This window comes from Catharus ustulatus, chromosome 8 (genome assembly GCF_009819885.2).
Source record: "Catharus ustulatus isolate bCatUst1 chromosome 8, bCatUst1.pri.v2, whole genome shotgun sequence".
NCBI classification, from domain to species: Eukaryota; Metazoa; Chordata; class Aves; order Passeriformes; family Turdidae; genus Catharus; species Catharus ustulatus.
The window spans coordinates 5,667,847-5,690,114 of NC_046228.1; the positions used below are offsets into that span (position 1 = coordinate 5,667,847).

At 44.3% G+C, this 22,268-nt stretch overlaps 1 protein-coding gene across 1 annotated transcript in view; it reads right to left on the bottom strand.

Annotated features, from left to right (window-relative positions):
* GRK5 (G protein-coupled receptor kinase 5) overlaps positions 1-19,686 on the bottom strand; it is a 153,868-nt gene extending 134,182 nt beyond the window's left edge. The window contains exon 1 of the mRNA XM_033065792.2: positions 19,495-19,686. Coding sequence (XP_032921683.1) covers positions 19,495-19,546 — 52 coding nt within the window. The 5' untranslated portion in view covers positions 19,547-19,686. The remainder of the gene's footprint in view (positions 1-19,494) is intronic.
* Positions 19,687-22,268: the final 2,582 nt, after the last annotated feature.

The window sequence follows — 22,268 nt, forward strand, 5'->3', positions numbered from 1 at the left end:
ACATTGCTGCTGAGCTTCTCAAAACAATAAACTTGAGAGGAACTGTAGGTGAGGAAAGGACAGAGGACGTGATGGCAGTTTGCTCAGAGAAGCAGGAGGGGACAGGACAGACGTGACACAGGCAGTGGCTGAGAGCTGGTGTACAGCCAGGTCTGCAAGTGGGGCTATTTTAGCTTGGGAAAGAGAGAGGGCAGAAGTTTGGTGTGAACAGCTCTGCTTGGAGCTGCCAAGCCTCTGGTACAACACTGCTCTTAGGAACTGAGGCAAGAAGTTAAAATGGGGGCAGATCACAGCAAAAGAGGCAGAGACCTGGCTGTTGTTTCAGGGGTGAATGTTGTTAAACACAGTTAGAGGCTCCATGGCTGTTGCAAAGAAGAGAAGCTTTGATTCTGGAAGAGGAGGTCATTGCTGGAAGCAGCAAATAATGTGGTCACAGAAACCCAGAAAAAGGATCCCATCTCCCAACAGATTTAAACAAACACATGAAGCAAGAAAAAGAAACCCCAAGAAACCCAGAAAGACTTCATGCCATGTATGGAACCACAGAGGGCTTTAGAGCCTAACACCCAAACTGGGAACCCAAACAACTAGGATTTCCAAAGAATCCCATTGCTTTCATTCCCTTTCAATGCTAAAAGTCTTTTCCATACAGGAAAAGGATCTATTTATGTTTCATTAGTGCCAGTTTTGTGTATACCAATAGACTGTGTGTATATAGGAGAGAGGGGAGTGTGCTATGCAGCTGTGAGCTTTCTTGGCTAATTGCTTGTTTTCTCTTTCTGAGCAAAATAAATACAACAAAATTCAACAGGGCATACCAGCACATCTATTAAGGCTGTGCATTTTCCATCAGATTCCACTGGTATTTGTCTTAGGCTGAGGAGCCCAGTCTATGGAATCATTCATAAACAGAAGCTGCACAAACACATTTCCTAAACCAAGTAAAATAATACCCTGACTTGACATGGAGCAATGTAAGGCAGTGATGCCAAAATGCCAGTTATACTGATGTTAAAGTATTTAAGAAAGAATTGCCTCTGCAGAATTAGCAGCACCAAAACATTTTGTCCTAAGTCTGGGAGTCTGTTCCTTACACAGACTCCATCCCCCAAGTAGAAAGGTTTTATAGGACACTACAGACTCAGGGAAGTTACTCACTTTTTTGAAAAAAATAGTTTATTTCAGCATCAGTTTTGCTAATGAGAAATGTTTTGTGTTCTGAGAATGCTTTTGGAGTTCGAAACTCCTAAAATGCATTAAAACTGTGATTTTAAAACAGAAACATTGCAACACTTAATACCCCCAAGCTTAACAACGCCCTGGGCAGCAGCTGAATTACAAAGTTTTACAAGACAAAAGAAAAGAAAGTTTTCATAAATGATTTGCAAACACCAGCCTTCTAAATCACAGCCTGTAGCATGGTGTACTTGCACTAAGTAATAACAGATATTTCAGGTCCCAGGCTGCCAACTGGCAAAACCTACTGGTGTTCCTATACTCTGGAAACAGGTCCCAGACTAGACCTTACAGCAGACTGACTTGGGGATGACTGCCTAATGATACAAAGATTTAAGAAGAATTCTTGAAATTTTTACAGGTTTTGCTTCTAAGTCACCTTTCAGAGGTGGACTCTGAAGCCAGATGTGTTCTACTTTGAAGCAAGATCAACTACTCACATGTATACATTTCCCCACACATAAGGGTTTGGGGAATAAAGTCATATTCAAAGGTGAAAAATCAAATATCTTTAATAACCTGTCCATGCACCAGTCATTTTCCTTTGCAGGAAAGAACATTGTTCCTAAGTGTTTAAAATAAGTTATAAATCAGAAAACAGAAATGCAAATATTTTCCATATGCTTAATTTTACACTGTAATTATTCATTAACAAAGTCTACAGCTACACATTGTTACACTTATGGGAGTTCAAACACTATTCTTACTATTTAAAATATGTTCCTCAGTTTGCTGCTAACTGCAGACATTTATTAGCTCCATATTTCACTGGCAGCAATTATTGCTGGGAGCCATTCACTCACAACCTCTGCAGATCACAGGGAGGCACCTGTGTGGATGTAAAGCTTAGCCAAGCCCTAAAACTGCCTGAAAACCTTCACTCCCTTTGAAAGGGCAGGCTGCAAATAAAACCTGCTATCAGCAGTACATTTTTGATGCATGCTGGTATCTGACACAGCCCCAGGGAAGGCAGTGTGGCAGTGGCACACAAATGGCACCAGGCTGCAGCTGATTTAGCCAGAGGGAGCCCCACACACTGCTCTGAGCCCTGGCACAACCCACCCAGCACTGCTGAACCTCCCTGGCAGGAACACGTGGAGTCTTGAGTTTTATCATTTGGGAACAAAGGGCCCAGCATTTTCTCTTCCTTCTTTCTATTCCTTCCCCTGAGAAGCTGTGGGTTCCCACATAAAGTTATTTCTTCCATGTTTTCCAGAGCAGTTCTTTAGTTTTTATTGTAAACAACGTTGTTGGTGCAAACCCAGACGTGAATCCCACTGCTGTCAGATGGGGTGGGCAGCATGTTCTGTCTCAATTCCCTTGTGAGTTCCACAGGTAGCCACAGTATAGCAGGAACTCTTGTTTTCCACTGTATTTTATTGCACTTGTACTTTGGAAAATCTCAGCTCTTTATCTGCTTGGGTAAATTGTTTGGAGGAAACCAGCAGCCCCACAACCGCCACACGCTTTCCCCTCATGCAGAAATGCTTTCCCAGAAAGCAGAATTACTTGCAATTTCAAATTCTTTGTTACAAGGATTTGAAGCTGCATGAGAGGAAGACTTTCTCAACTGGTTGTAGGCAAGAGGTGAGGTGAAACAACACGAATTACTCTCCTGAGTTGCAAATGGTTGCTGCAGTGGGGAGCTGAGATTTGTGAGTGCAGTGATCACTGCAGCACCTTCTGCTGCTTTCTGTGGCTCAGAAGCTCTGTGGGACCACAAGCAAGCTCCTCACCCTGCACTCTGCCCACCTGGCCATGGGTTAGTTCAGCTTTATGCTGCTCTTGCCAGCACTGAGAGCACTAAGGGATTCTGCATCTGCACTGCTACTATCACCAGAGGTAAACACTGAATATTTTTAAAGTTCATAAGGAGGACAGGAAACACTAATGGTCACTTCTGTAAAATTACTGAGCTGTCGACATAGCCTCTAGCAGCCAGCTTTGTGAGAAAGGTTAAGTGCCTACATAAGGCTTTCCATACCTATGTGCTTTTAACTGCTGCTGAATTCAATATATGTGAGCTTATTTTAAGCTTATAAACTTTGCAGGAGCAATGCTATCACCCTTCAGGTATGTGCATATTCCCTTTCACACGTCAGCACAGAGCTGCCCAAAACTGAGAAAGCAAACCAGGATTTTCAAAAGCTTTCAGGAAACTTCCAAGAATTTTATTAAGCCATTCCTGTAAAGAAAAATTAGAAATTTTGGTGATCAAATATAGATACTTAAGAAAATGTGAGGTATACTTGGCTTCAGTGTCTCAGGAAGAACATGATATGCACTCATCTCTAAAAAAATACCATGAAGAAGCAAAAAGAATTCATCTGGTTTAACTAATTTTGAGAAGAAAGATCAACCTGGACATAGTCCTGAGGTTTTCAAACAGCCAAAGTCTACAGTGACTTCAAAGGGAGCGTTTCCAGGGTGTCAGCTATAGGAATGCTCCTTGATCTGCTCAGACAGCAGAGTGGCATTAATCATGACTCCTCTGTAAGATAATTCATGATGACGTGCATTTTTAGAAATTTGCTTATGTGGCACAGCTAATGGAAGAACCAGGCTGAAAAATTAGTCCTAACAATTAAACAGGGGATCATTCCTGAACAATTAGTGTAAGTTCCTGTAGAATACACTGATCCATGTATTACAAATTACTACAAAACAAATAAAATATGCTGATTTATACAGAGAAAATAAAAACCACATGCTGCTCCACAGCAGAAGAGAACGTCATTGCATACTCTGTTTTCCATGTAACAGAGACACCTGCATTAATATTCCTTTATTAGATCCTTAAGTTCAGCTGCTTTACAGAACACAGGTCAGCGGCAGAAGAGATTTTGACCATGAAAAATTAAACAGTTGACTCAGATGCACCCAGTTAACTGGTGGTAGAGACCATTCTCCTGCTCTCCAGCCTCATCTATCACAACTTAAAAGGCAGGGGAAAAAAATCTTCTGTGCCAGTGCTGGGATACACAACTGTGAATGGTGCTTGGTGGCCTCCTCCACTCCAGTTTCAGTCTCCTGAGTCCCTTCCTCTTTCCAGGTGCAGGATTTACTCACAGTTAAAAAAATTGCTCACTTTCTAACTGATCCCAGACCCCTCTTAAACAGCTGTGAGTCCCTGATGTGTCTCCTAGGTCTGGAATTTTGTTGCTCCCAGGGGCTAGAGGAAGGGGCCATACCCTGAGCCCTCCCCCAAGGCAGGCAGGGAAGGGAGCTGAGCCCCATGGCACTGCACAGCTGGGATGCAGCAGAGGGAAAGTCATTCCCACCACTCAAAAGCCCAGCTACAGCAACCTCTGAGGGATCTGTGCTATACCCAAAAAGTTCTGTTATGTCCTCATGAGAGCAGGCAGACGTGGACAGCCACAGACAGGAACATTTACAAATGACAGAGTGCTCACCCACCACAGGTCACGTCCCATCACTTCTCACCACATTGTAGTGGTTGGTATGTGGGTTACCCTGGCCAGAAAAAGAGCTGCTTGTCAAATAACAGTCAAATAACACTCCTTCACTGCTAAAAACAAGGTCGAGTTGGAGCACAAATTACACTTAGGCCTGTGCCAGTTGTTACAGATTGACATGAAAGCCTAAGCTTTTGATTAGGATTTAAATACCCAGATGCCAGCCTGGTCAGCTGGACTGATTCTTCCCATAGGCAGGTTGCTGTATGGAGATGAGTTACTGGATTCTTGCTTTTAGTGTAAAAATAGAGGTTTTGGACCCTACAAGAATGGTAAAAACAGTAAATCACAACAGTGAGGAGAAATTTTAAAAACCCTACAGAACTCACAGAGTTCAGTAAATTTTATTTGTGATCTCTGTGCTTACCCCGTTGATATAAAGTGATTTCTAATATTCCTGCAGATGCAGTAAGCTGAGCCTTTGGCTTATTTCTCAAAAGTTACAGGAATTGGCACCAAATATGCTTTCTGGTGCTTTTTAGCTTAGAAGAAAAAAAGAAAAAAAAAGATTCTCATGGCCAGTAGGTTCAATGGAAAATGATGGTGACTTTGCCATGTACCATTAAAAAAAAAATATCATTGAGGCTGAATTGAGTCTGTGAGTCCTGCCCAAATTTTGAGGCTTCCTTCTTCTGAAAGAGAACAAATATACACTTCATGTAGAAGATCAAGACAGTGGCATAAGACAGGAGCTTTGTCAAGCAAAAGAAAGCTTCTCTCTCATACTGAAAAGAAAGAATAAAAACTACCAGACTTGAGCTTGGGGAAGAGATTCCCCATCCCTCAAACCAAACATGAACTACAGCATCAAACTAAACATTAAGCACAATCAAAAATGGGGAGGACTTAGTGCCTCACACCAAGGAGAATTTCTAGACTGCTAAATCCTGAAATAAGTAGGTAGAAGAGCAGAGGCATGTCAGTTGTGGCTCCTTTAGTATTGTTATTGCTGTCTGCAGCAAGTGTATCAAGCAGGATTTGTGGTGTGGGTGATGGCTTAAGAGGGAAGAGATTAATATTTTATACAGCAGAAGTGTCATGAAGCTGTTCCAAAGTATGGACAAAGCATGCAAACAAAAATGCAACCGTGGCCACTGTCAGAATCTATTTAAAAATCTATTTAAGAGCTGAATTTGTACCCACTGAATAGTTTCAGGGAATGCAGTGGCATTATTCTCAGACTAAGACAAAGAGTGTAAGATTCTAGTTGTAAAATTAATAGCTGTGTTTACAAGGTCTTTAAGATGCTGCCTATTTTTACTCAGTGAATCATTGCCCTTCTTTACAAAGTATATTTCATTAATCTTAGCAATGCACTCAAATCTCAGTGGAGTTGCTCTGCTTACATACCAAATCTGACGTTGTAAGTCTAAACTATTTGTCACAGTATTTAACTTTAATAAAATCTGTATTTATTGGAAGATACCGTTTCCTCACATTCTCTTAAATCAAAACAACTGATTCCTGTCAAGCTATTTCTCTCCCTCTTCCCCCTCCCTAGAGGAAAACAGTAAGATTTACAAAAAGCAAAATACACTCCTGTGCAAAATTTTGCAATCCCAAAACTTAGCTTTATCCTCCAGCTGAATATCATCTACTAAGATCAAATGAAACTTCATCTGCAATGAGATATTAGAGAAGTTAATACATCACTTGTTTGTGTTTTTTTAAACACAGTCATTGTGATTTGCAATCAGTCCAGATGAAAAGATAACAGTAATAGTGCATATCTATGTTAGCAAAGCATCTGCAAATCTCATCACCTTTTTAATGGAACAAGCAAAACCTCCCTAAAAAACAATCTTCCCACAATCATCTGCTGGAATTAAGCATCAGGCCCTCTAATTATTTACACTAAGTGTGATTTTTTTAATACAAGAAGGCAAGAGCAAGGAATGTGAAGAATTTACTTTCACTGATGAGCAACTGCTTAAATTGCCTCTATCAACAAACTGTTCACCTTATGGAACTACATGTGTCTGAAACTTATTACCTGCTTCAGTGTTTGTAAAATGGCATCTTCAGCTGGCACCTGCACTGGTAGGTCCACACAGGCATTTCCACATCCCCCCTTTCAAGATGTGATGCTGCATCCAAGATCTGAGCATTAACAGCGAGCACAGAGATGAGCAAAGGGCAGAGGTCAAAGCTTTGCTGCCTGCTCTCCTTGGTGTCTGGCCCTAGAAACACACCAGACCTCTCACATTTACCTCTTCCCTGCACAGAATGCACATTTTAACAGAGTTTAATACCCAGTAGTTAATTCCCTGTTTTAATTTCTTCTCAGCTCGTTGTATCTAAAAGCTGAAACATATATATATTTGAAAATCACTAAGTATTTTTTTAGAATTTAGTCCAGGGACTCTGAACAAAAGCATGCTCTGTCCTCACCTTGTAAAATATTTCTGGGCTTCTAAACAAGCTTCATGCCTTCACACAGCTGGTAAACGTTTGTTTAAAAATATATTCCAACAATGCCTTTGAAATAGATTTGTAACATATAGACTTGAACTTCATCTTGGAAGCGTCATTTTCACAGCACACCCGTAAGTTTTTAAAAGCTGCCTTCTACTTATTTCACTCTTTGCAATAACCAGTTTGTTTATATCAACCACCACACGAAGGTCTTGGAGAGGTTACTCAATAAATAATAAATTTCCCTATCTGCTTTCCCAGCAATGCTGACAGAGCCAGAGTTTACTTCCTTCACTTGCCTCCACGAACAATCCCAGTGTCGTGGTATAAATCAGGCCATAACCTGCTAATAAGCAAGGATAAATTATTAGCAACCTGAAATGCTGGCAAGGTTAAACATTAACATGTTGGAATTATTACAGCATTACTTTTAGGCAAGCTCTGTGCAGTGCAGGCTCCTACCTGTGCCACCTCCACAGCCCTTGCTCTGGTATTTATGATACACAGAAAAGAGAGATGTGTTCCCCATGAGAGCTGGAGGCAAACAGCATCCCAAAAAAGGAAGAGAAAACAATATGCTGAATCCATCAAAGATCGTTACTTCATAGACTTTTCACAGCCAAATAAACATTCTGCAGCTGGAGGTCTGCATGAGCCAGAATAATAAATGTCCCAAGATCTGCTAGAGATTTTGGATTAGGTTGTCTGATGAAGGAGGTTGATCCTGTGCATGCATGCATGGATAGAGACAAGTATTTGAGAATAATTACCTGAAAACACCTTTCTTTTTTTTTTTTTTTTTTTGTGTCCATGATTGGCAGGGTTTGGGGATGGGGTAGATTTGGGTTGGGTTCATTTTCCAGTGTGCAGTGGCCAGTGGCACAGTGGCAGGTATCACACTCCTCTTGGGAGTGATCACTGACCTCACAACAGCCTCAGATTTGATGGGCACATTTCACAGGGCCCATTTTAAGAGGGTTCACCTGGGACCTTGTCCCTCAGCCCTTGGTGCAACCCTCATTTCTTTGCCAATCATCTTCAGTTGTCTCAGGAATGGCTCCTTCAAACACTGCCATCAGCTGGCAAATTCCTACATTTCTCATTCCCTTTTCCTCCCCACCTCTGGAAGAAGTTGGCTGTACTCACAGCTGCCTGGGCAGGTGCATTTTGACACTTTTGAATAGTGATTTTCTTGGCAGTGACCTTCCCAACAATCCTTAAGAAACTAAACTGTTTCTGGAGAGGGGAGCCTGCTGTGAGTCAGTAGCAGTTGACAAGATGGAAAATCAGGGATAAGAATTTGACAGTGGAGCAGGGCTGCTCACAGGATGCCACAGAGATCTGCAACAGGACTCAGACTGTTCAGTGTATTTATAAATGGTCTGGAAAAGAGATAAATAACAAGATGGCATCTGCTGCCAAGATGAATTTCTTCAGGACAGTTGGAACAAAAACAGCCTGCAAAGAGTTGCAGGAGTATTTTGCAGTACTAAATCACTTAAAAATTAGGAGAAAAAAAAAGCTATATTCTGTGTCAGCACAGTATTGCTCATGAAGGAAAACAACTCTTGCCATATCCACCAAACAATGGGCTCCAAACTAAACATTGCAGCTCAGGAGACAAATTTCTGAGGTCGCCATCAATGGGCCTAGTAATGAATACTTGTGGCAGTGGGGAAAAAACACAAACAAACATCAAGTTAAAATGGTGAGAAGAAGAAAGTACAAAGTGGTCAGCATCACTGTGCCACTGCCCACAGGGTACACCAGTGCCAGGTAGTTTTGGTCAGCCAATTCAAAAAAGGACACAGAATTGGAAGATGCAAAGGAACAGAGATGACAGATTGGACCTTTCAGCCTGGAGATACACTGTTTATTAGAGGACATGATAAAAGGTTATAAAATCATGGATGGTCTAATATAAATTGCAGGAGCAATGAAATAAACATGTCAAAAAAAATAAAAACCAAACCAATGCAGCAAAACTCCAGAAATATTTGATTGATTTGTGGATAATTTCCCTTCTTCCCCCTCCAAGACACTTCCATGTCTTCACAATGACAATGCTTTCTGAGGCTGACAAAACACAAGTCATACACTGACCAAGCCCCTCGTGAAGGACACGTGTGGGGAAGCTTGCAGGCTTTTGTTACATGATGGAACTCATCACCACAAAAAGCTGCTCAGGCCAAAAGCAGAAATGTGATCCAAAAAATGGATTAAATAAATTCCTAAAGGAGAGATCCCTTTGTTAAATCCCACAGGGCAAAGCCACCTTCTGCTCAGTAAGTTCCTCAGATGGGAGGCTGAAAAAACCAGCCTGAGGAGGGATTGTGATATCCACACCTTTCCACAGGCACCTGCTGCTATTCAGTGACAAGAAGGAGATGTACTTCAAATGCTTTTCTGTTCCATCACCAGCTTTCCCAGACAGAGTGCTGAAGTTTTGTGGTTTTTTTTTTCATTCCTGAACCATTCCTGCCTCTCATCCAGCAAAGAGCCAAAGGAGATGCACACTAAATACACAAGGCTTCCAGGACAGGTGTATGGTGACCCTGAGGAAACCTCACATCATATGTAAATCATCTGGATAGCTCTTCCCAAAACTCTGCTGCTGCTGAAGTAAACAAAGCACAAACTTTCCCAGATGTGTGCTCATGAGGAATCCTCACTCAGCATATGATTTATAATTTGGCATCCCCAGTAAACACCAAACCATGATTCAAAGATGGAATGTAGATATGGAAAGGGTTTATTCACAGATTAGTCCAAACTCCTGTAGTTGTAAGCTTTTTCACAGCTTCCAAATGTTGCACTGGGCAACTATCCCTCCTCTCATAGTAAGATTAAGGAGGAGCGTCCAGATTCCCTTAATTTTCCATAACTGATAGCCAAGTAAAATTTCCTCTGCAAAACTTGCATGGTGAGCAGCTACATTTTTGTGCAACAAAAGAGGAGAAGCAGGTTGTTCCACTGATGTCTGCAGGAGAAAGGTTTGCTGTGCAAGTAGCAAGATCATCCCTGCAAAAAGCAACCCTATTGATTTCCAGAGTGATTTCCACTAAAACCTTTCCTCCTTCATAAAGGGCCAGAAAATAAAGAAACCAAGTCTGTAACAACCAAAACTGAAGGAGATGGAAGGGAGAGCATTGGTTGAGAGAGATTACCAGTAAATATAACCATCATCCCCAGGAACAAATAAAATCCACCCTAAGAGGGAAGAGGAAATCAGCAGAAAGCTAAGGACAAGAATTAAACACCACCAGTATGAATGAATATATATCCACATATATCTACATCTTCCACAGACATTTTGGCAACCTTGGCTAAATGATGATTTAGCCTGGCATCCATTCTTTCCAACTCATGTGCTTGTTGAAGGTGTCAGCTCCCTTGCACTGCCTACAGGAATATTTTGACTAAGTGTCACAGAGGACTCACTGGTGCTGTTTTCACTTGGCATCATTGACATCTTCCCTTTGTTTCTGAATTTCTTCTTCCAGCTGCATTTCTCTCCTTTTCTAACCTTTTTTTCTCCCCCACAAGATGAGATCCTCCATCAGTGCCTTGTGCAGATGCTGCCAAGAGAACAGCACTGTAATGTTGCAGAATTTCTCCATTCTCCTGGCAGGTATTCCTGGGACACACAAGATAAAATTGAGGGGGAGCTCTGAGGCAGGCAGAGTCTAAAGCTTTCATTGTAAATAAAGACTTCCTATAGAGCCATGAAGGTCTCTCATAACACATGCATGGAGAGGAAAAAAAAAGAACAGTTTCAGTAATTTTAGACAGGAGCCTTGTCACACAGACTAAACACTGACCAAAGAGCAACCAAGGATAATAGGAGTGTGTAAATACATAAAGCCTTACATGTGGCCGGGAAAGTGACATTTAATCCAAACTAATTAAATGTGTTTTAAACAGTACATCAAAGACTTCTCAAATTCAAAGGTGGTGTCAGAAACAGAAGACAGGGAAAATAAACTAGACAGAGAAGTGGGAAGAACAAAATATGGGAATTTTGGTCTAGAAAAGTTTAGACTGCTCCAACAGGGAGAGGAAATAAAATAATCCAAATTTATTTACTGGGAGAATGATGCTAGGGAAAAGGGATGGGCTCAGAAGCACTGGGAACCAGCAAACAGCATCCAAAAAGTCATCATTCTCCACACCCACACAAGGTAAAGACTGGTTCTTCCAGTAGTGAAGCAAAAGAGGTATTGTATGAAAAATACGGTAACTTCTAGAACTTGCAACATAACCTCAGCCTACCAGGAAAAGCCAGGCTCATAGTGAAATCATGCATTCAATGGGACCCAGGAGAATACTCAACCAAGGCAAAAAATAGCTGCTCCAGCTTATTAACTGCCTCCCCTGCATCCTGAGGACAACAGGGAGCTGCACCAGCAACCCAGCAGGAGAAACTGCTCAGAAATAGCCTGATGAGATCCCCTGTGTGTCCTGCCCACCACTGAAGCTGTTCTGGCTGGGTTTGAGGCGGGGCAGGGTGAGGAGCAGGCTCAGGCTCTGTGTGACCAATGTGTCCCTCAGCACAAGGAACCCGGCTCCAGGAGGGAACTCCAACTCAGGGCTGGATGCACAAAATCTCAGCTGGGCCATCCAAGCTGACAGGCTGGAAGAAGGAAAGAACAAATCCTGTTCAACTTGGCAAGACCGTAACTGGTGAGGAACAGAAAGTACCTGGGAAAATGAAAGCTGTACAAAAGGGACTGCATGAGTAAAGGAGATGGGAGTAAGGGAAATGTAAGAAAAAAAAAAATCAAGATTTCTTGGGTTCATTAAAAAAAAATCTAGAGAGACAGACCCATAGAACGAGTCATTTTTATAGCAAAATGTTTCATACCTTAAAAAGTACATGGCAGACCAGGGACAAGATGATGTAGGAGCCTTTCCCAATGGCTTCCAGTGGTTTCCCTTTAGCTCTATGCATGCTTTTATTGCCTGGAACAGCTCTGCTGCAGTGAGAACTGGCTGATCCCTGAGCACAAGCAAGCTGCATTTCCAACCAGCAAGCAGTGCCCATGAAGTCCATGGGACTACTCATGCATAGCAAACGCATCCCTAGGTGCTGGAAATGATGGATACAGACATTTTTCAGCCTTGGCTGTACCACCAAAAACTTCTCTGTGAATAACTGTTCTCATCCTGGAACACAGACAACCTTCCTTCCTTCGCTATTTGCATTATTTGCTCCCAGGTCTGAATCGAGGCTGGAGTACCTGTGTGTAATTCTGCTCCTTTCCTGCCCTTCTCCCCTGAATAACTGCTTCTGACAGTTGCTTAACTATATCTGGAAGGACATTTTCTGAGCCAGAAGCAGCTGAGCCAGTTGAACAGCCTCATCCATCTTCCTCCTCACCTGTGTTCTGTTCCATCCTTTCATTTTTAACAGGCAACTTGGTGCATTTTTTTTTAATTAAGTAAAATATCCATCATCTTTGCAATATTTTCTTTAGATTGTTTACTTTAATTTTGGTTTCCCTACTTAATCTTTTTCACAAAGCCCTATGCATTTTTAAATCTTCCAAGGAAAATAATTACAAAGATAATCCAGCTGAGTGTAATCAAACTGCAGGGTTCTTTATTTTCCTGGCCTTTTAATTTAATTTCACATCCTGTGGTCTTAAAGAAATATTAGGATTATATCATCTTGTTTTTGTTTAGATTACATGCCATTAAAAATAGGGGGGTAACCAATTCTTTTCATCCCCACTGCCACACAAAAAAACTCATACAGCACACAGAATATTTTCAAAATAAAGATGCAGGGGAAGATCTCAGATGAGCATGGGTTAGACACCTAACTCCTAATTTTCTGTCCAGAACAGAAATTTATTTGGTTGGATTTTTACATAAGCAGTACAGTAACTGCTTTGATAAAACAAGCTGCTTTTGAAATTTTTTAGTGCAACAATATGGATCCTGATGTGATATTGCAGCTTTCCCTGGATCAATACAAACCTGAAGTCATCCACAGAGTAACTCTGGCAGAAAACCAGCATGGGAGAAGAATCAGTCAGCTGAAGAAGAAAACCACAACTTGTGTCTCTACCCATGCAGAAGGACCCTGCCCCCATCCCAGCAGTCAGTTTTGAGGTTTGTGGGGATCAGAACACATCTGCACTAAGCCTGACTACACAACTGGGGCTTCAGACCCTCCTCTGCAAACATCACAGTGCTCAGCACAGGTCTCCATGCTCTGAGCTGGGAAGGGATCATTAGCAGCTCTCAGCTGGCACAGCAGTACCTGGAAAGGGAGCTCATTTTCCAAGAAGTCAGCCAGGGTGCAATTGTGGGGTCTCTGTTGTGTATTTTTTCCAGGAGTTGTGCTGCCCACAGGTAAAAAGGAAAAAGGAAGCAATATCAGCCACCAAACAGGTGCAACATACCCCCAGGGCCTAAAGCAGCAGAGTCAGAGCTGCTGAATTCCTCTTAAGCTGTTCCTCCTTCGAAATGGGGCAGCAAATGCCAATCCAAACTCACTGGGGACAAAGGCATGGACAGGCAGGGCTCATCTTGGGGCACCAGTGTTTGAGATTTTTATCCTGGAGCTGTTTATCACAAAGACACATGGGTTGGTTTGGTCTGTGTGCTGCTGCTCTGGCAACACTCACATTACTAAAACCACCTCTTTTGGGTGTTTTTGACTAAGTTCTCAGAGTATTCTTAACTAATACAAAAAAAAAAGAGTTGTAAAGTTATGTCAATGTCTTGTATAAGTACTGAAAATTCTTTTCTGAGTGGATAATTTCAGCAACACTAAGTTAAAACCTTCTCAGGAAAAGAACATACTGATAACAGAGACAGGCAGTCTCTTCTTAGATTTATTATTTTGCACTGGAGGAAAGCAGTCCCATGAGATTAATGGAGCAGATGTAAGTAGTTCTACTCAAACCTCCACAGTTAACATTTGTACTAAAAGTTTTACTACATAATAGGCTCTCTGTGTTAATAATCTGGCTCACTACTAAATATTTTTTAAATGCCTACAAACCCAACAAGACAGATAGCAATCAGGCCATAACAGTTCCACACAACACAGGAAGGAGCATGGTCTCTCTCCAGTGAAAAAGTCTGGATGGAAGAGCCCTTGATTTCTCCAGCATTGCCACATGCCCAGCCCTGCTGCCCATGTCTGCAGACTGGAGAACCCCAGTGTCCACCAAGGGCACAACTACAGCTCCACCTTGCTCTGCAAAATACTAAAAAAACCCACAGGAAATATATTTCAAGCCAGTTCTACACACACACCTTTGCCCTAAGCCAGGTGTGGCTACAGAACCAATTCCCTTCTCTAAAAAGAAATTTTGAAGTGATTCAGACTTACACATTCTTTTCAGAAAGGCCTGAAAAATCCTCTTTTCTGAATTTCCTTGATTAAAATATAATGAGGTAGTCTTGACTCTTACAGGTACCTTTTTTCCCCCAGAAAGAAATGGTTCCAGGAAACTAATTTTTTTTAAACTACTGCTTAAAAGCACCCTGTTGCATCTGAAGCAATGGCTGATTCCATTCTTGAATTGCTTTTTTTGAAAGCTGTTACAGTGGTGAGCTTCTCTTGAGCTCCAAAAAGAAAACTAAACTGAGACACCACACAGAAGCTTCCTCTGCTTACAATGTTTTCCATACAAAGGATTTTGGGTTTACTTCAAGGGATGGAGGACCTGAGATTCTGCATTCAGTGCACTGGTTAATGAAGTTGCAATAACCATATTCTCCATGCAGTTTTGGCTGCCACTATAGCCACCTTCTTTCCTTCAAAATATGCTTTTCATTGTTCTCCTGCCCTTTTTCCAACTGCTCTGCAGCCAAGTTCTTGGAAAGCAATCACACTTCATGTTTAGGATTTATTGCTAGTCTTTTGCCAATACAGACACACACAAATCTCTCCTGTGATCATCCTGCAAAAGCAAGCTAAAAATACAGCAATTTATGATCAGGCACATTTTGCATGTTATATGGCATCAGTGTGCACTCATCAAAAAATTCTGAGAGTATAAAAGGTCGCCCCTTTTGTCTAGGCCAATAGAAAGCTCTGCTTGGGTGCCATAAATAAGCTTATTTTAGAATTCCAAACTACCTAAAAAGGGAAAAAAGCATTTGCATTGTGTTTCAGTGGTTGAAGATATTTTTTTCCTTTTGCATGGTGAAGTCTGTGCTTTAGAAACTCTAGGTCTGACAGAAAACACAGTTCATCTTCCAAAGTGGCTGCTTTAACACTAATGACTAAATTAGCCATCACATTATCATTAAAACTTCAAAGTGGTGAGAATTGTCTGTTTGTTTGTACAAATTTTAAAAGGATTTTGCAACTTCAGAGTCAAATTGTATTTGTGTTTTGAAATGTGTTTCAGGTTGTCTGAGGAAGCTCATGCCCACAGAAGCAGCAGGGAACATCGGGGAAGGCTGGTCTGGCTGGGAAGGAATGGCTCATGAGGAAGAATATTCAGGTAATTACCATGCCTTGGTCATGCTTTTCAGACCATCTTGTTTATTTTTCATACAAACACTGCAGTTTAATTATCAGTCTCTTTGAAAGACTTGGCTTTTATCAGCTTATTGCTTTTGACAGGCAAGGATAGATTCATGACTCTGTGGACACAACTGAAACCTTCTCTGGATTAGGACTGCTAAAGCTCCTCTGAGACCCTGGGAGACTCAGCTCTTGGTCTCTCCTGGCTCCTTGTATCTGATGGTGCCCTCTGTCAAACAAGCACAAAGTGGGAAAGTGAACTTGGTCTCACTCCCCAGCCTGGCCTCATTTCTGGATCTCCAGGACTCATGGCTGGGTGATGCTGTGCCTCAGCCACCACTGCTGAGACCAGGAACAAGCAGCCTGATGGAAAGAAGGGTCAGTGAAATGGCTTTAAAGTGATGGAGGGCAGGGTTAGATGGGATATTGGGAAGAAATTCCTCCCTGTGGCTGCCCCTGGATCCCTGGCAGTGCCCAAGACCAGGTTGGACATTGGGCTTGGAGTAGCCTGGGATGGTGAAAGATGTCCCTGACCATGGCAGGGGTGGCACTGGATGGGATTTAAGGTCCTTTCCAACCCAACCATTCTATGATCCAGACAAATGTTTTATCACCTCCTAATCTGGGGTTCTTACTCAACCCAAAATGACTGTGACTGTTATTGTTTTGATTTTATTTTCATGACTCTCATCTTTCTTGTCTTCCCTTCTTAGCTTATTCTTCTCCCCAGGCAATACTAGATAGTTCCCAAATACCTATTTGATTCCTATAATTAAACCAGATGTATTTTCTATTCAGTCTGAAAAGGGATTAGTGATTTGTGAAATGGGACTTTGCATTCAAGAAATGAGAAATTATAGTTGAGGAGACAGCATAAATTCACTCCTAATAAATAATGAATGGACTTTCAAATGCAGTAAATCTCCATTCTTACATGTTCAAACTGACAGACTTCTGAGTGTAACAAGTAACTTATGTGTAATTTTGTGTCAAAACCTTCATATTCTGCAAAAATATTAAAATTTCCTGAAATTTATTCCCTGCTCAAAATTATTCACTGAAATGCATTTTTGTACGTGAACCACATTTACTCTTTTTGTTACTTTAATAAGATTACTCATGTATCACATGGCATCAGTTAATTCTGGGTGTGCTTCTCATTGTGATCATCAGGATTTAAGTGCAAGTATTTGTGTAGCAGTTGTAAAACTTGCCCCCTGGTATTTCAGCTAAAAAGCTCACTCTACATCAGGGGTGAAGGAACTTAGACAAGGGACCACAAGGGAAAAAAAAAAAAAAAGCTACCAAGGCCAGAGCAAGAGAGTTGCAAAATTTAAACCAATATTTGCTAGAAAACATTTGTGGTGGCCACTGAGCCCTACTTCTGACTCCCTCAAACGTCCTCACTGCTGGATTTCACTGCAGCTCTGCCTAAACCTCTCTTTGACATTCCCTGTGCTACTGAGAGTAGCTTTGTGTTCCCCTTGCAATCCTGACAAAACTTCTGCCTTTACTAACATCTGCAGAGTGGATCCCATCATTTTTGTTCTCCTAAGATTAAGGACCACATTGCAGGCACCAGCCAGCGTGTGATTGAGCTAATACAGCTTTTAATTTTGACTCCACAAGTGGAACCACACAGGCACGTACTTGGCTTAGGCTAAATCTATTGATGGAGTCTGCAGGACCTGGAACAAACTTATTTTTAGACACCATAATCTTCAATATACTAACTTGCTTTTACTCTTGGTCTTACATATGTTGTGTGCCTTCTTCATCTGCAAGAAAAGCTGCCTGCATTACTCACTGCAAATTTTAAAATGACTTTATTCACAGCAGTTTGCAACAATAACTAAAGTGTGGCAATCTGTATCATACAGTAATAATACTTGTGGCTCTGCTGTCAGGTACATGTCCTTTGTTCTTCATTTTTAAAAATTTCATATCCCCTCCAAAAAAAAAAAAAAGGAAAAAAAAAGCTTTAAATTAGCACCAGGCCTTGAAGAAATGTTGTTGGATGTTCATACATGGTTTAAAGAACAGTTAGAATGTAGTTTGGAGGAAATCTTGATAAATTTCTGCCATTTGGATTATAGCTAACAGCTTCTTTATTACAACTCTAACACAATAAAGCAACATGACTGGAACCATCTTCCTGAGAATGGCAGAAAAGGAGCATAAAACTGAGCGGCACATTTAAAATTACTTGCAAAATATCGGCTCTCTGTAAACAACACACAATAACTGTAATTAATACCAGTCCTTTAAAGTATTTCTAAAGTCTATTGAAATCTAAACCAGCATTGTATTGCCACTGGTAGCAACAACTGCATCCCAAAGAACGTTAAAAATGACAACAGAAAATAAAAGATCTCCATCAAAAGTCAGAAAGTTAAAATTCACTGATCTGCTGAATGGGATAACACCTTTGCCCTTATTATTTGTAAAGCTTTTTTGGGAGGATCTCAGGACTTTACTCTTTAGCTAAGCCTCAAAAGTTCAACAGCCTGTGAGTTATATAAACAGTATTTTACAATCTGACTTATTTTCCCAGCAAAAGGATCGCTCCAGGGCTGGACTATTTGAACGATCCCTCTTACAAAATGAACGCAGCTTTACTCGCAGTTCCAGAGCTCCAGAGTGGCCGGAGCTGAAGCCCACCCAAGCGGTGCCCAGGCAGCTCGCAGGCAGCTCCGGCGCTTCGGCGGACGGCGGAGAACGGGCTGGCTGCAGGTTGTACCGCACCTAAAAACGCCTGGTCCAGCAAGTGCTTCCAGGGAAGAAACTCTGAGCGAGGGCTTGGAAAAATGCCTTCTTTTAAGCAACAAGCAAGTAAATAAACACAAACATAAAAACGGGCTGGAGCAGACAGAAGGCGATCGCGTCTTGGCAGCGATGCCGCAGCCCTAGGACGTGTTGCTCGTGCGTGGCGCTCCCGCTCCAGCCGGAGGGATGCTCCGGGCGGCCGGGGCTGTGCGGGGAGAGCCCCGAGCCCCGAGCCCCGAGCCCCGAGCCCCGGCCCCGCAGCCGCGGGAGGATTTCCGCCAGCGCGGGGAGAGGAAACCGCGTCCGCTCCCGACGGGGGGAAAGCAAACCCCGGGAGCCCGATCCACCGGTGGTTGTCGGGGCTCGGCTCCGTCGGGGTCGGGACGGGGATGCTGCCGGGTCCTCCAGCCGGCAGCTGAGCGTCTTGCAGGGCTCTGCGCGCCGAGCAGCGGCGGCTCCGCGCCGGCATCGCCCGGAGCATCCCCGGTGCCCGAGCCCCCGCTCCGAGACCCCCGCGCCACCCGCGGGCGGGGACTGAGCCCCCAGCCCCTCTTGTCCGGCTCCGGCTGGGGACAAACACGCTCTCAACAATGGTTATGTTTGCAGCAACATGATCTCACCTAATAACGCCGAATAAGGCAATGACTGTACGGGGAAGCGATACGATCCTGCCGGTCTCACCACACGGCGCGGAAAGCTATTTGCAGATTTGCTAAGCCCTTTTGAATGAATGCATCTGCAGCTGACCTTTAACAATAGACGCTGAAATAGCACAATCTGTGGGACCAGATTTGAGGGGGGGAGGCGGGAAGGGGGAAGGAAGAGATGGGTGAATATTGTAATCTCTGCAATCTCATTCACTTCCTTTCCCAAACCCCCGCGCACAGGGAAAAAAAAAAAAAACAGCGGTATTTTCATTTTCACCGGGGCTCTGTCTCAAACAAGCCGTTTCCAACGCCGGCACAGCCACATGGCACCCCGACAGCCGCCGCCGGCGGGACCGGCGCGCATCCCCACCGGCGCCCGCATCCCGCGGGCATCGCTCCGCGGAGGGGCGACTGCGACAAGGATGCTCCAGCCCCCTCTCCCCTCCCGCCGCTCTCTCACCTTCCCTGGCTTTCAGCAAAACGGTGTTGGCAACGATGTTTTCCAGCTCCATTGACGAGCTCGGGCAGCGCAGGCAGCGGCACTGCAGCAGGACGTCACTCCGAGGTGCGGAGTCTCCGGGCGACCACCCGCCTCCTGCCCCTAGCGCGCTGTCCCCCCGCGCATCATCCCCGCCTGCCCTGCCCGCTCCCCCGCGCTCCCCGGGCGGAGGCGGCGCTCCCCGCACTGCCTGCTCCGCCGCGCCCCGCTACTCCATCCTCCGCCCCGCCGGCTCCCCCGGTGGTTTCAGGGCTCGGGCGCTCCTGCCTCCCTCCCCGGGGGTGTGGCACCGCGGAGCGGCCCCGCAGCCCGCGCAGGCGCCGGCCCCGCCGGGCTGGGCACGCCGGGACGTGTAGTCCTGGGGTGGCCCCGCCGCACCTGGCGCCGGCTCCGCAGCCGCGCAGGGTCCGCAGGGAGGGACGGCCGCTGTCCGCCTCGGGGAGGGGGAGGGCACGGGCAGGGGCACGGGCAGGGGCCGTCCCGGGCGGTGCGGGTGGGTGTTCGCAGCGGGGCGATGCGCGGGGCTCCCGCGGTCCCGGCGCGGTGCAGCCCTGGAGCCGCGCTCCATCCCCCTGGGCTCCATCCCATCCCGCGGGGCTCCATCCCATCCCGCGGGGCTCTATCCTGCGGGGCTCCATCCCATCCCCCGGGGCTCCATCCCATCCCGCGGAGCTCCATCCCATCCCGCGGGGCTCCATCCCATCCCGCGGGGCTCCATCCCATCCTGCAGGGTCCATCCCCGGGCTCCCCTTGTCCTGCCCGCGATCCCCAGGGCTCCCCGGCCGGCTCCTGGCGCTCGTCCCCCTCCCGCAGGTGCCCACACCCGTGGGAAGGGGTCGCCGACACCCGGCAGATGTTTTCTTCTCCCCCCGCCCTTCTCCTCGGGCCGGGGCTTCTCGCCTTTCTCGGGATCTCAAAAGCTCCCTACGTAAGAACTCGAGGGAATTCCATCTCTTCTGCGACACCATTGTTTTCACCTTGTAAGGAGCTCTGTGAGGCATCAGCCACTTGTGGAAAGTTTGTGAATTTTAAGCGCTAGATTACAACATAAACTCTCTCCTGTCTACATAGGACAGATGCTCATGTCAGCATGATTCTGATTTTCCTAGCAACGGGGTAGATCGATTCGTCAGGTCAGCAATGAAAGAGGAATAAAAATGACCCATTACTCCCACTGACACTCTTCCCCATCTGTATTTGCATTGATTAAATCCACACTAAGTAAATGAAATTAACATGCACCTTCTTGTAAGTGGAGCATAGACACTACTTTTTTCTACTTCTTTTTTTTTTATTGTACCAATTTATTTCTTTCCACAGCCACACAGAAATTACCTGCAATAGCAGAGCTTGCAGACTGCCTAGAACACATTTTCTGAACATAGGAAATAGATGAGAAAGGCATTTAATGAATAATACCTCGAGGGTAAAATTGCTACAATAAATGCCTTTTGTACCTGATTAAGTGTCAAAGGTTTGACCTTTGAAAGTTATTTTGCATAGCAGGTGGCAGTGCTATGTACAGTCTTCCACAGTCTCTCTCCTGTAGCTTCAGAAAAACATTCAGCCTTCAGAGCCTTCCATGTTGTGGTTACTTTCTTTGTAATACAAGTTCTATACAGCAGCAGTTGTGTCTGTAAGTACCGGAAGATTTTTCTCTGATTAAATAATTCTTGAGGGAGAAATTGCTTCCTGGAAACCAGAGCCTTAGCACAGAGATGAGGCTCCTAAGGAGCATCTGCCCTGCTTGTTGTTTGAACTCTTCTGTGCAAGCAGTGATGTAAACAGAGCAGATTATGCTCAGTTCTAAGTGCATTTCATATCCCTGCCCAGCCCCCCATTAATGATCATCATAAGGACAATGCAAACATTGGCTCACGGTGGAGGACAGAACTTTTATTACACAGAATGTTTTTAATGCTACAAGCAACTCGTCTCTCCAAATGACAAATGCAGGCATGTGTCTAGGTGCCCATTTTGTGAAGCACCACTCACTGCAGCAGCAGTGGGATATCGCTGTGTCTGCTGCACCTCGGGATGAGACTGAGCAGTGGGGAGGGATTGACCTTCATGGGAGACTCCACAGGGAGCACTGACTCTTTGGTGAGTTATTTTCAGAGAGGTGCCTGAATGAAGAGGGCAGATCTTGAAGAGCTCAAGTATGAGTTACACTGGAAATCAGCGCGTGCACCCAACAGCTCTACTGCTCCTCTTTTATCTTATATCTGTATGTACCTTCTAGATATGTGCAGTCACCCACAGTGCTGCCCTGTGGGGCAAAAGTATGACTCCAGCACGCTGATGTTGTCCTGTATAGTTTCAAATATTTAATTCTTGAAAGGGCAAACCTATTTATCAAAAAGAGTTACGACAGATCCGTCTGGAGTTTGGAAATCCCACGGAGCTACCTAGTGTTCATGAGCGGCGCAGCTCCGGCGCTCTGCACGATCCTGGCAACCAAAGGCGCACCGAGGCAGCCCCCGCAGGAGCGGAGACAGGCAGCCAGCAGAGAGTGTGCTGCTGCCACACGGGTTATTCCAGCTCAGCTGCATGGCTTGGCGTTGGAGGGGACCAGAGGCAGCCACACAACTTAAATGTGGCTGAGCGCAGGGAGTGGGGATATCAGAGCTCTGCTCATGTGTGTCTGAGTTACACATCTGCATGGAGCAGCGATTCTGGCTCCATGCTTATTGGGAATAGCAATGGGGAGGGTTTTTTTTAATGTTCTTATGTTA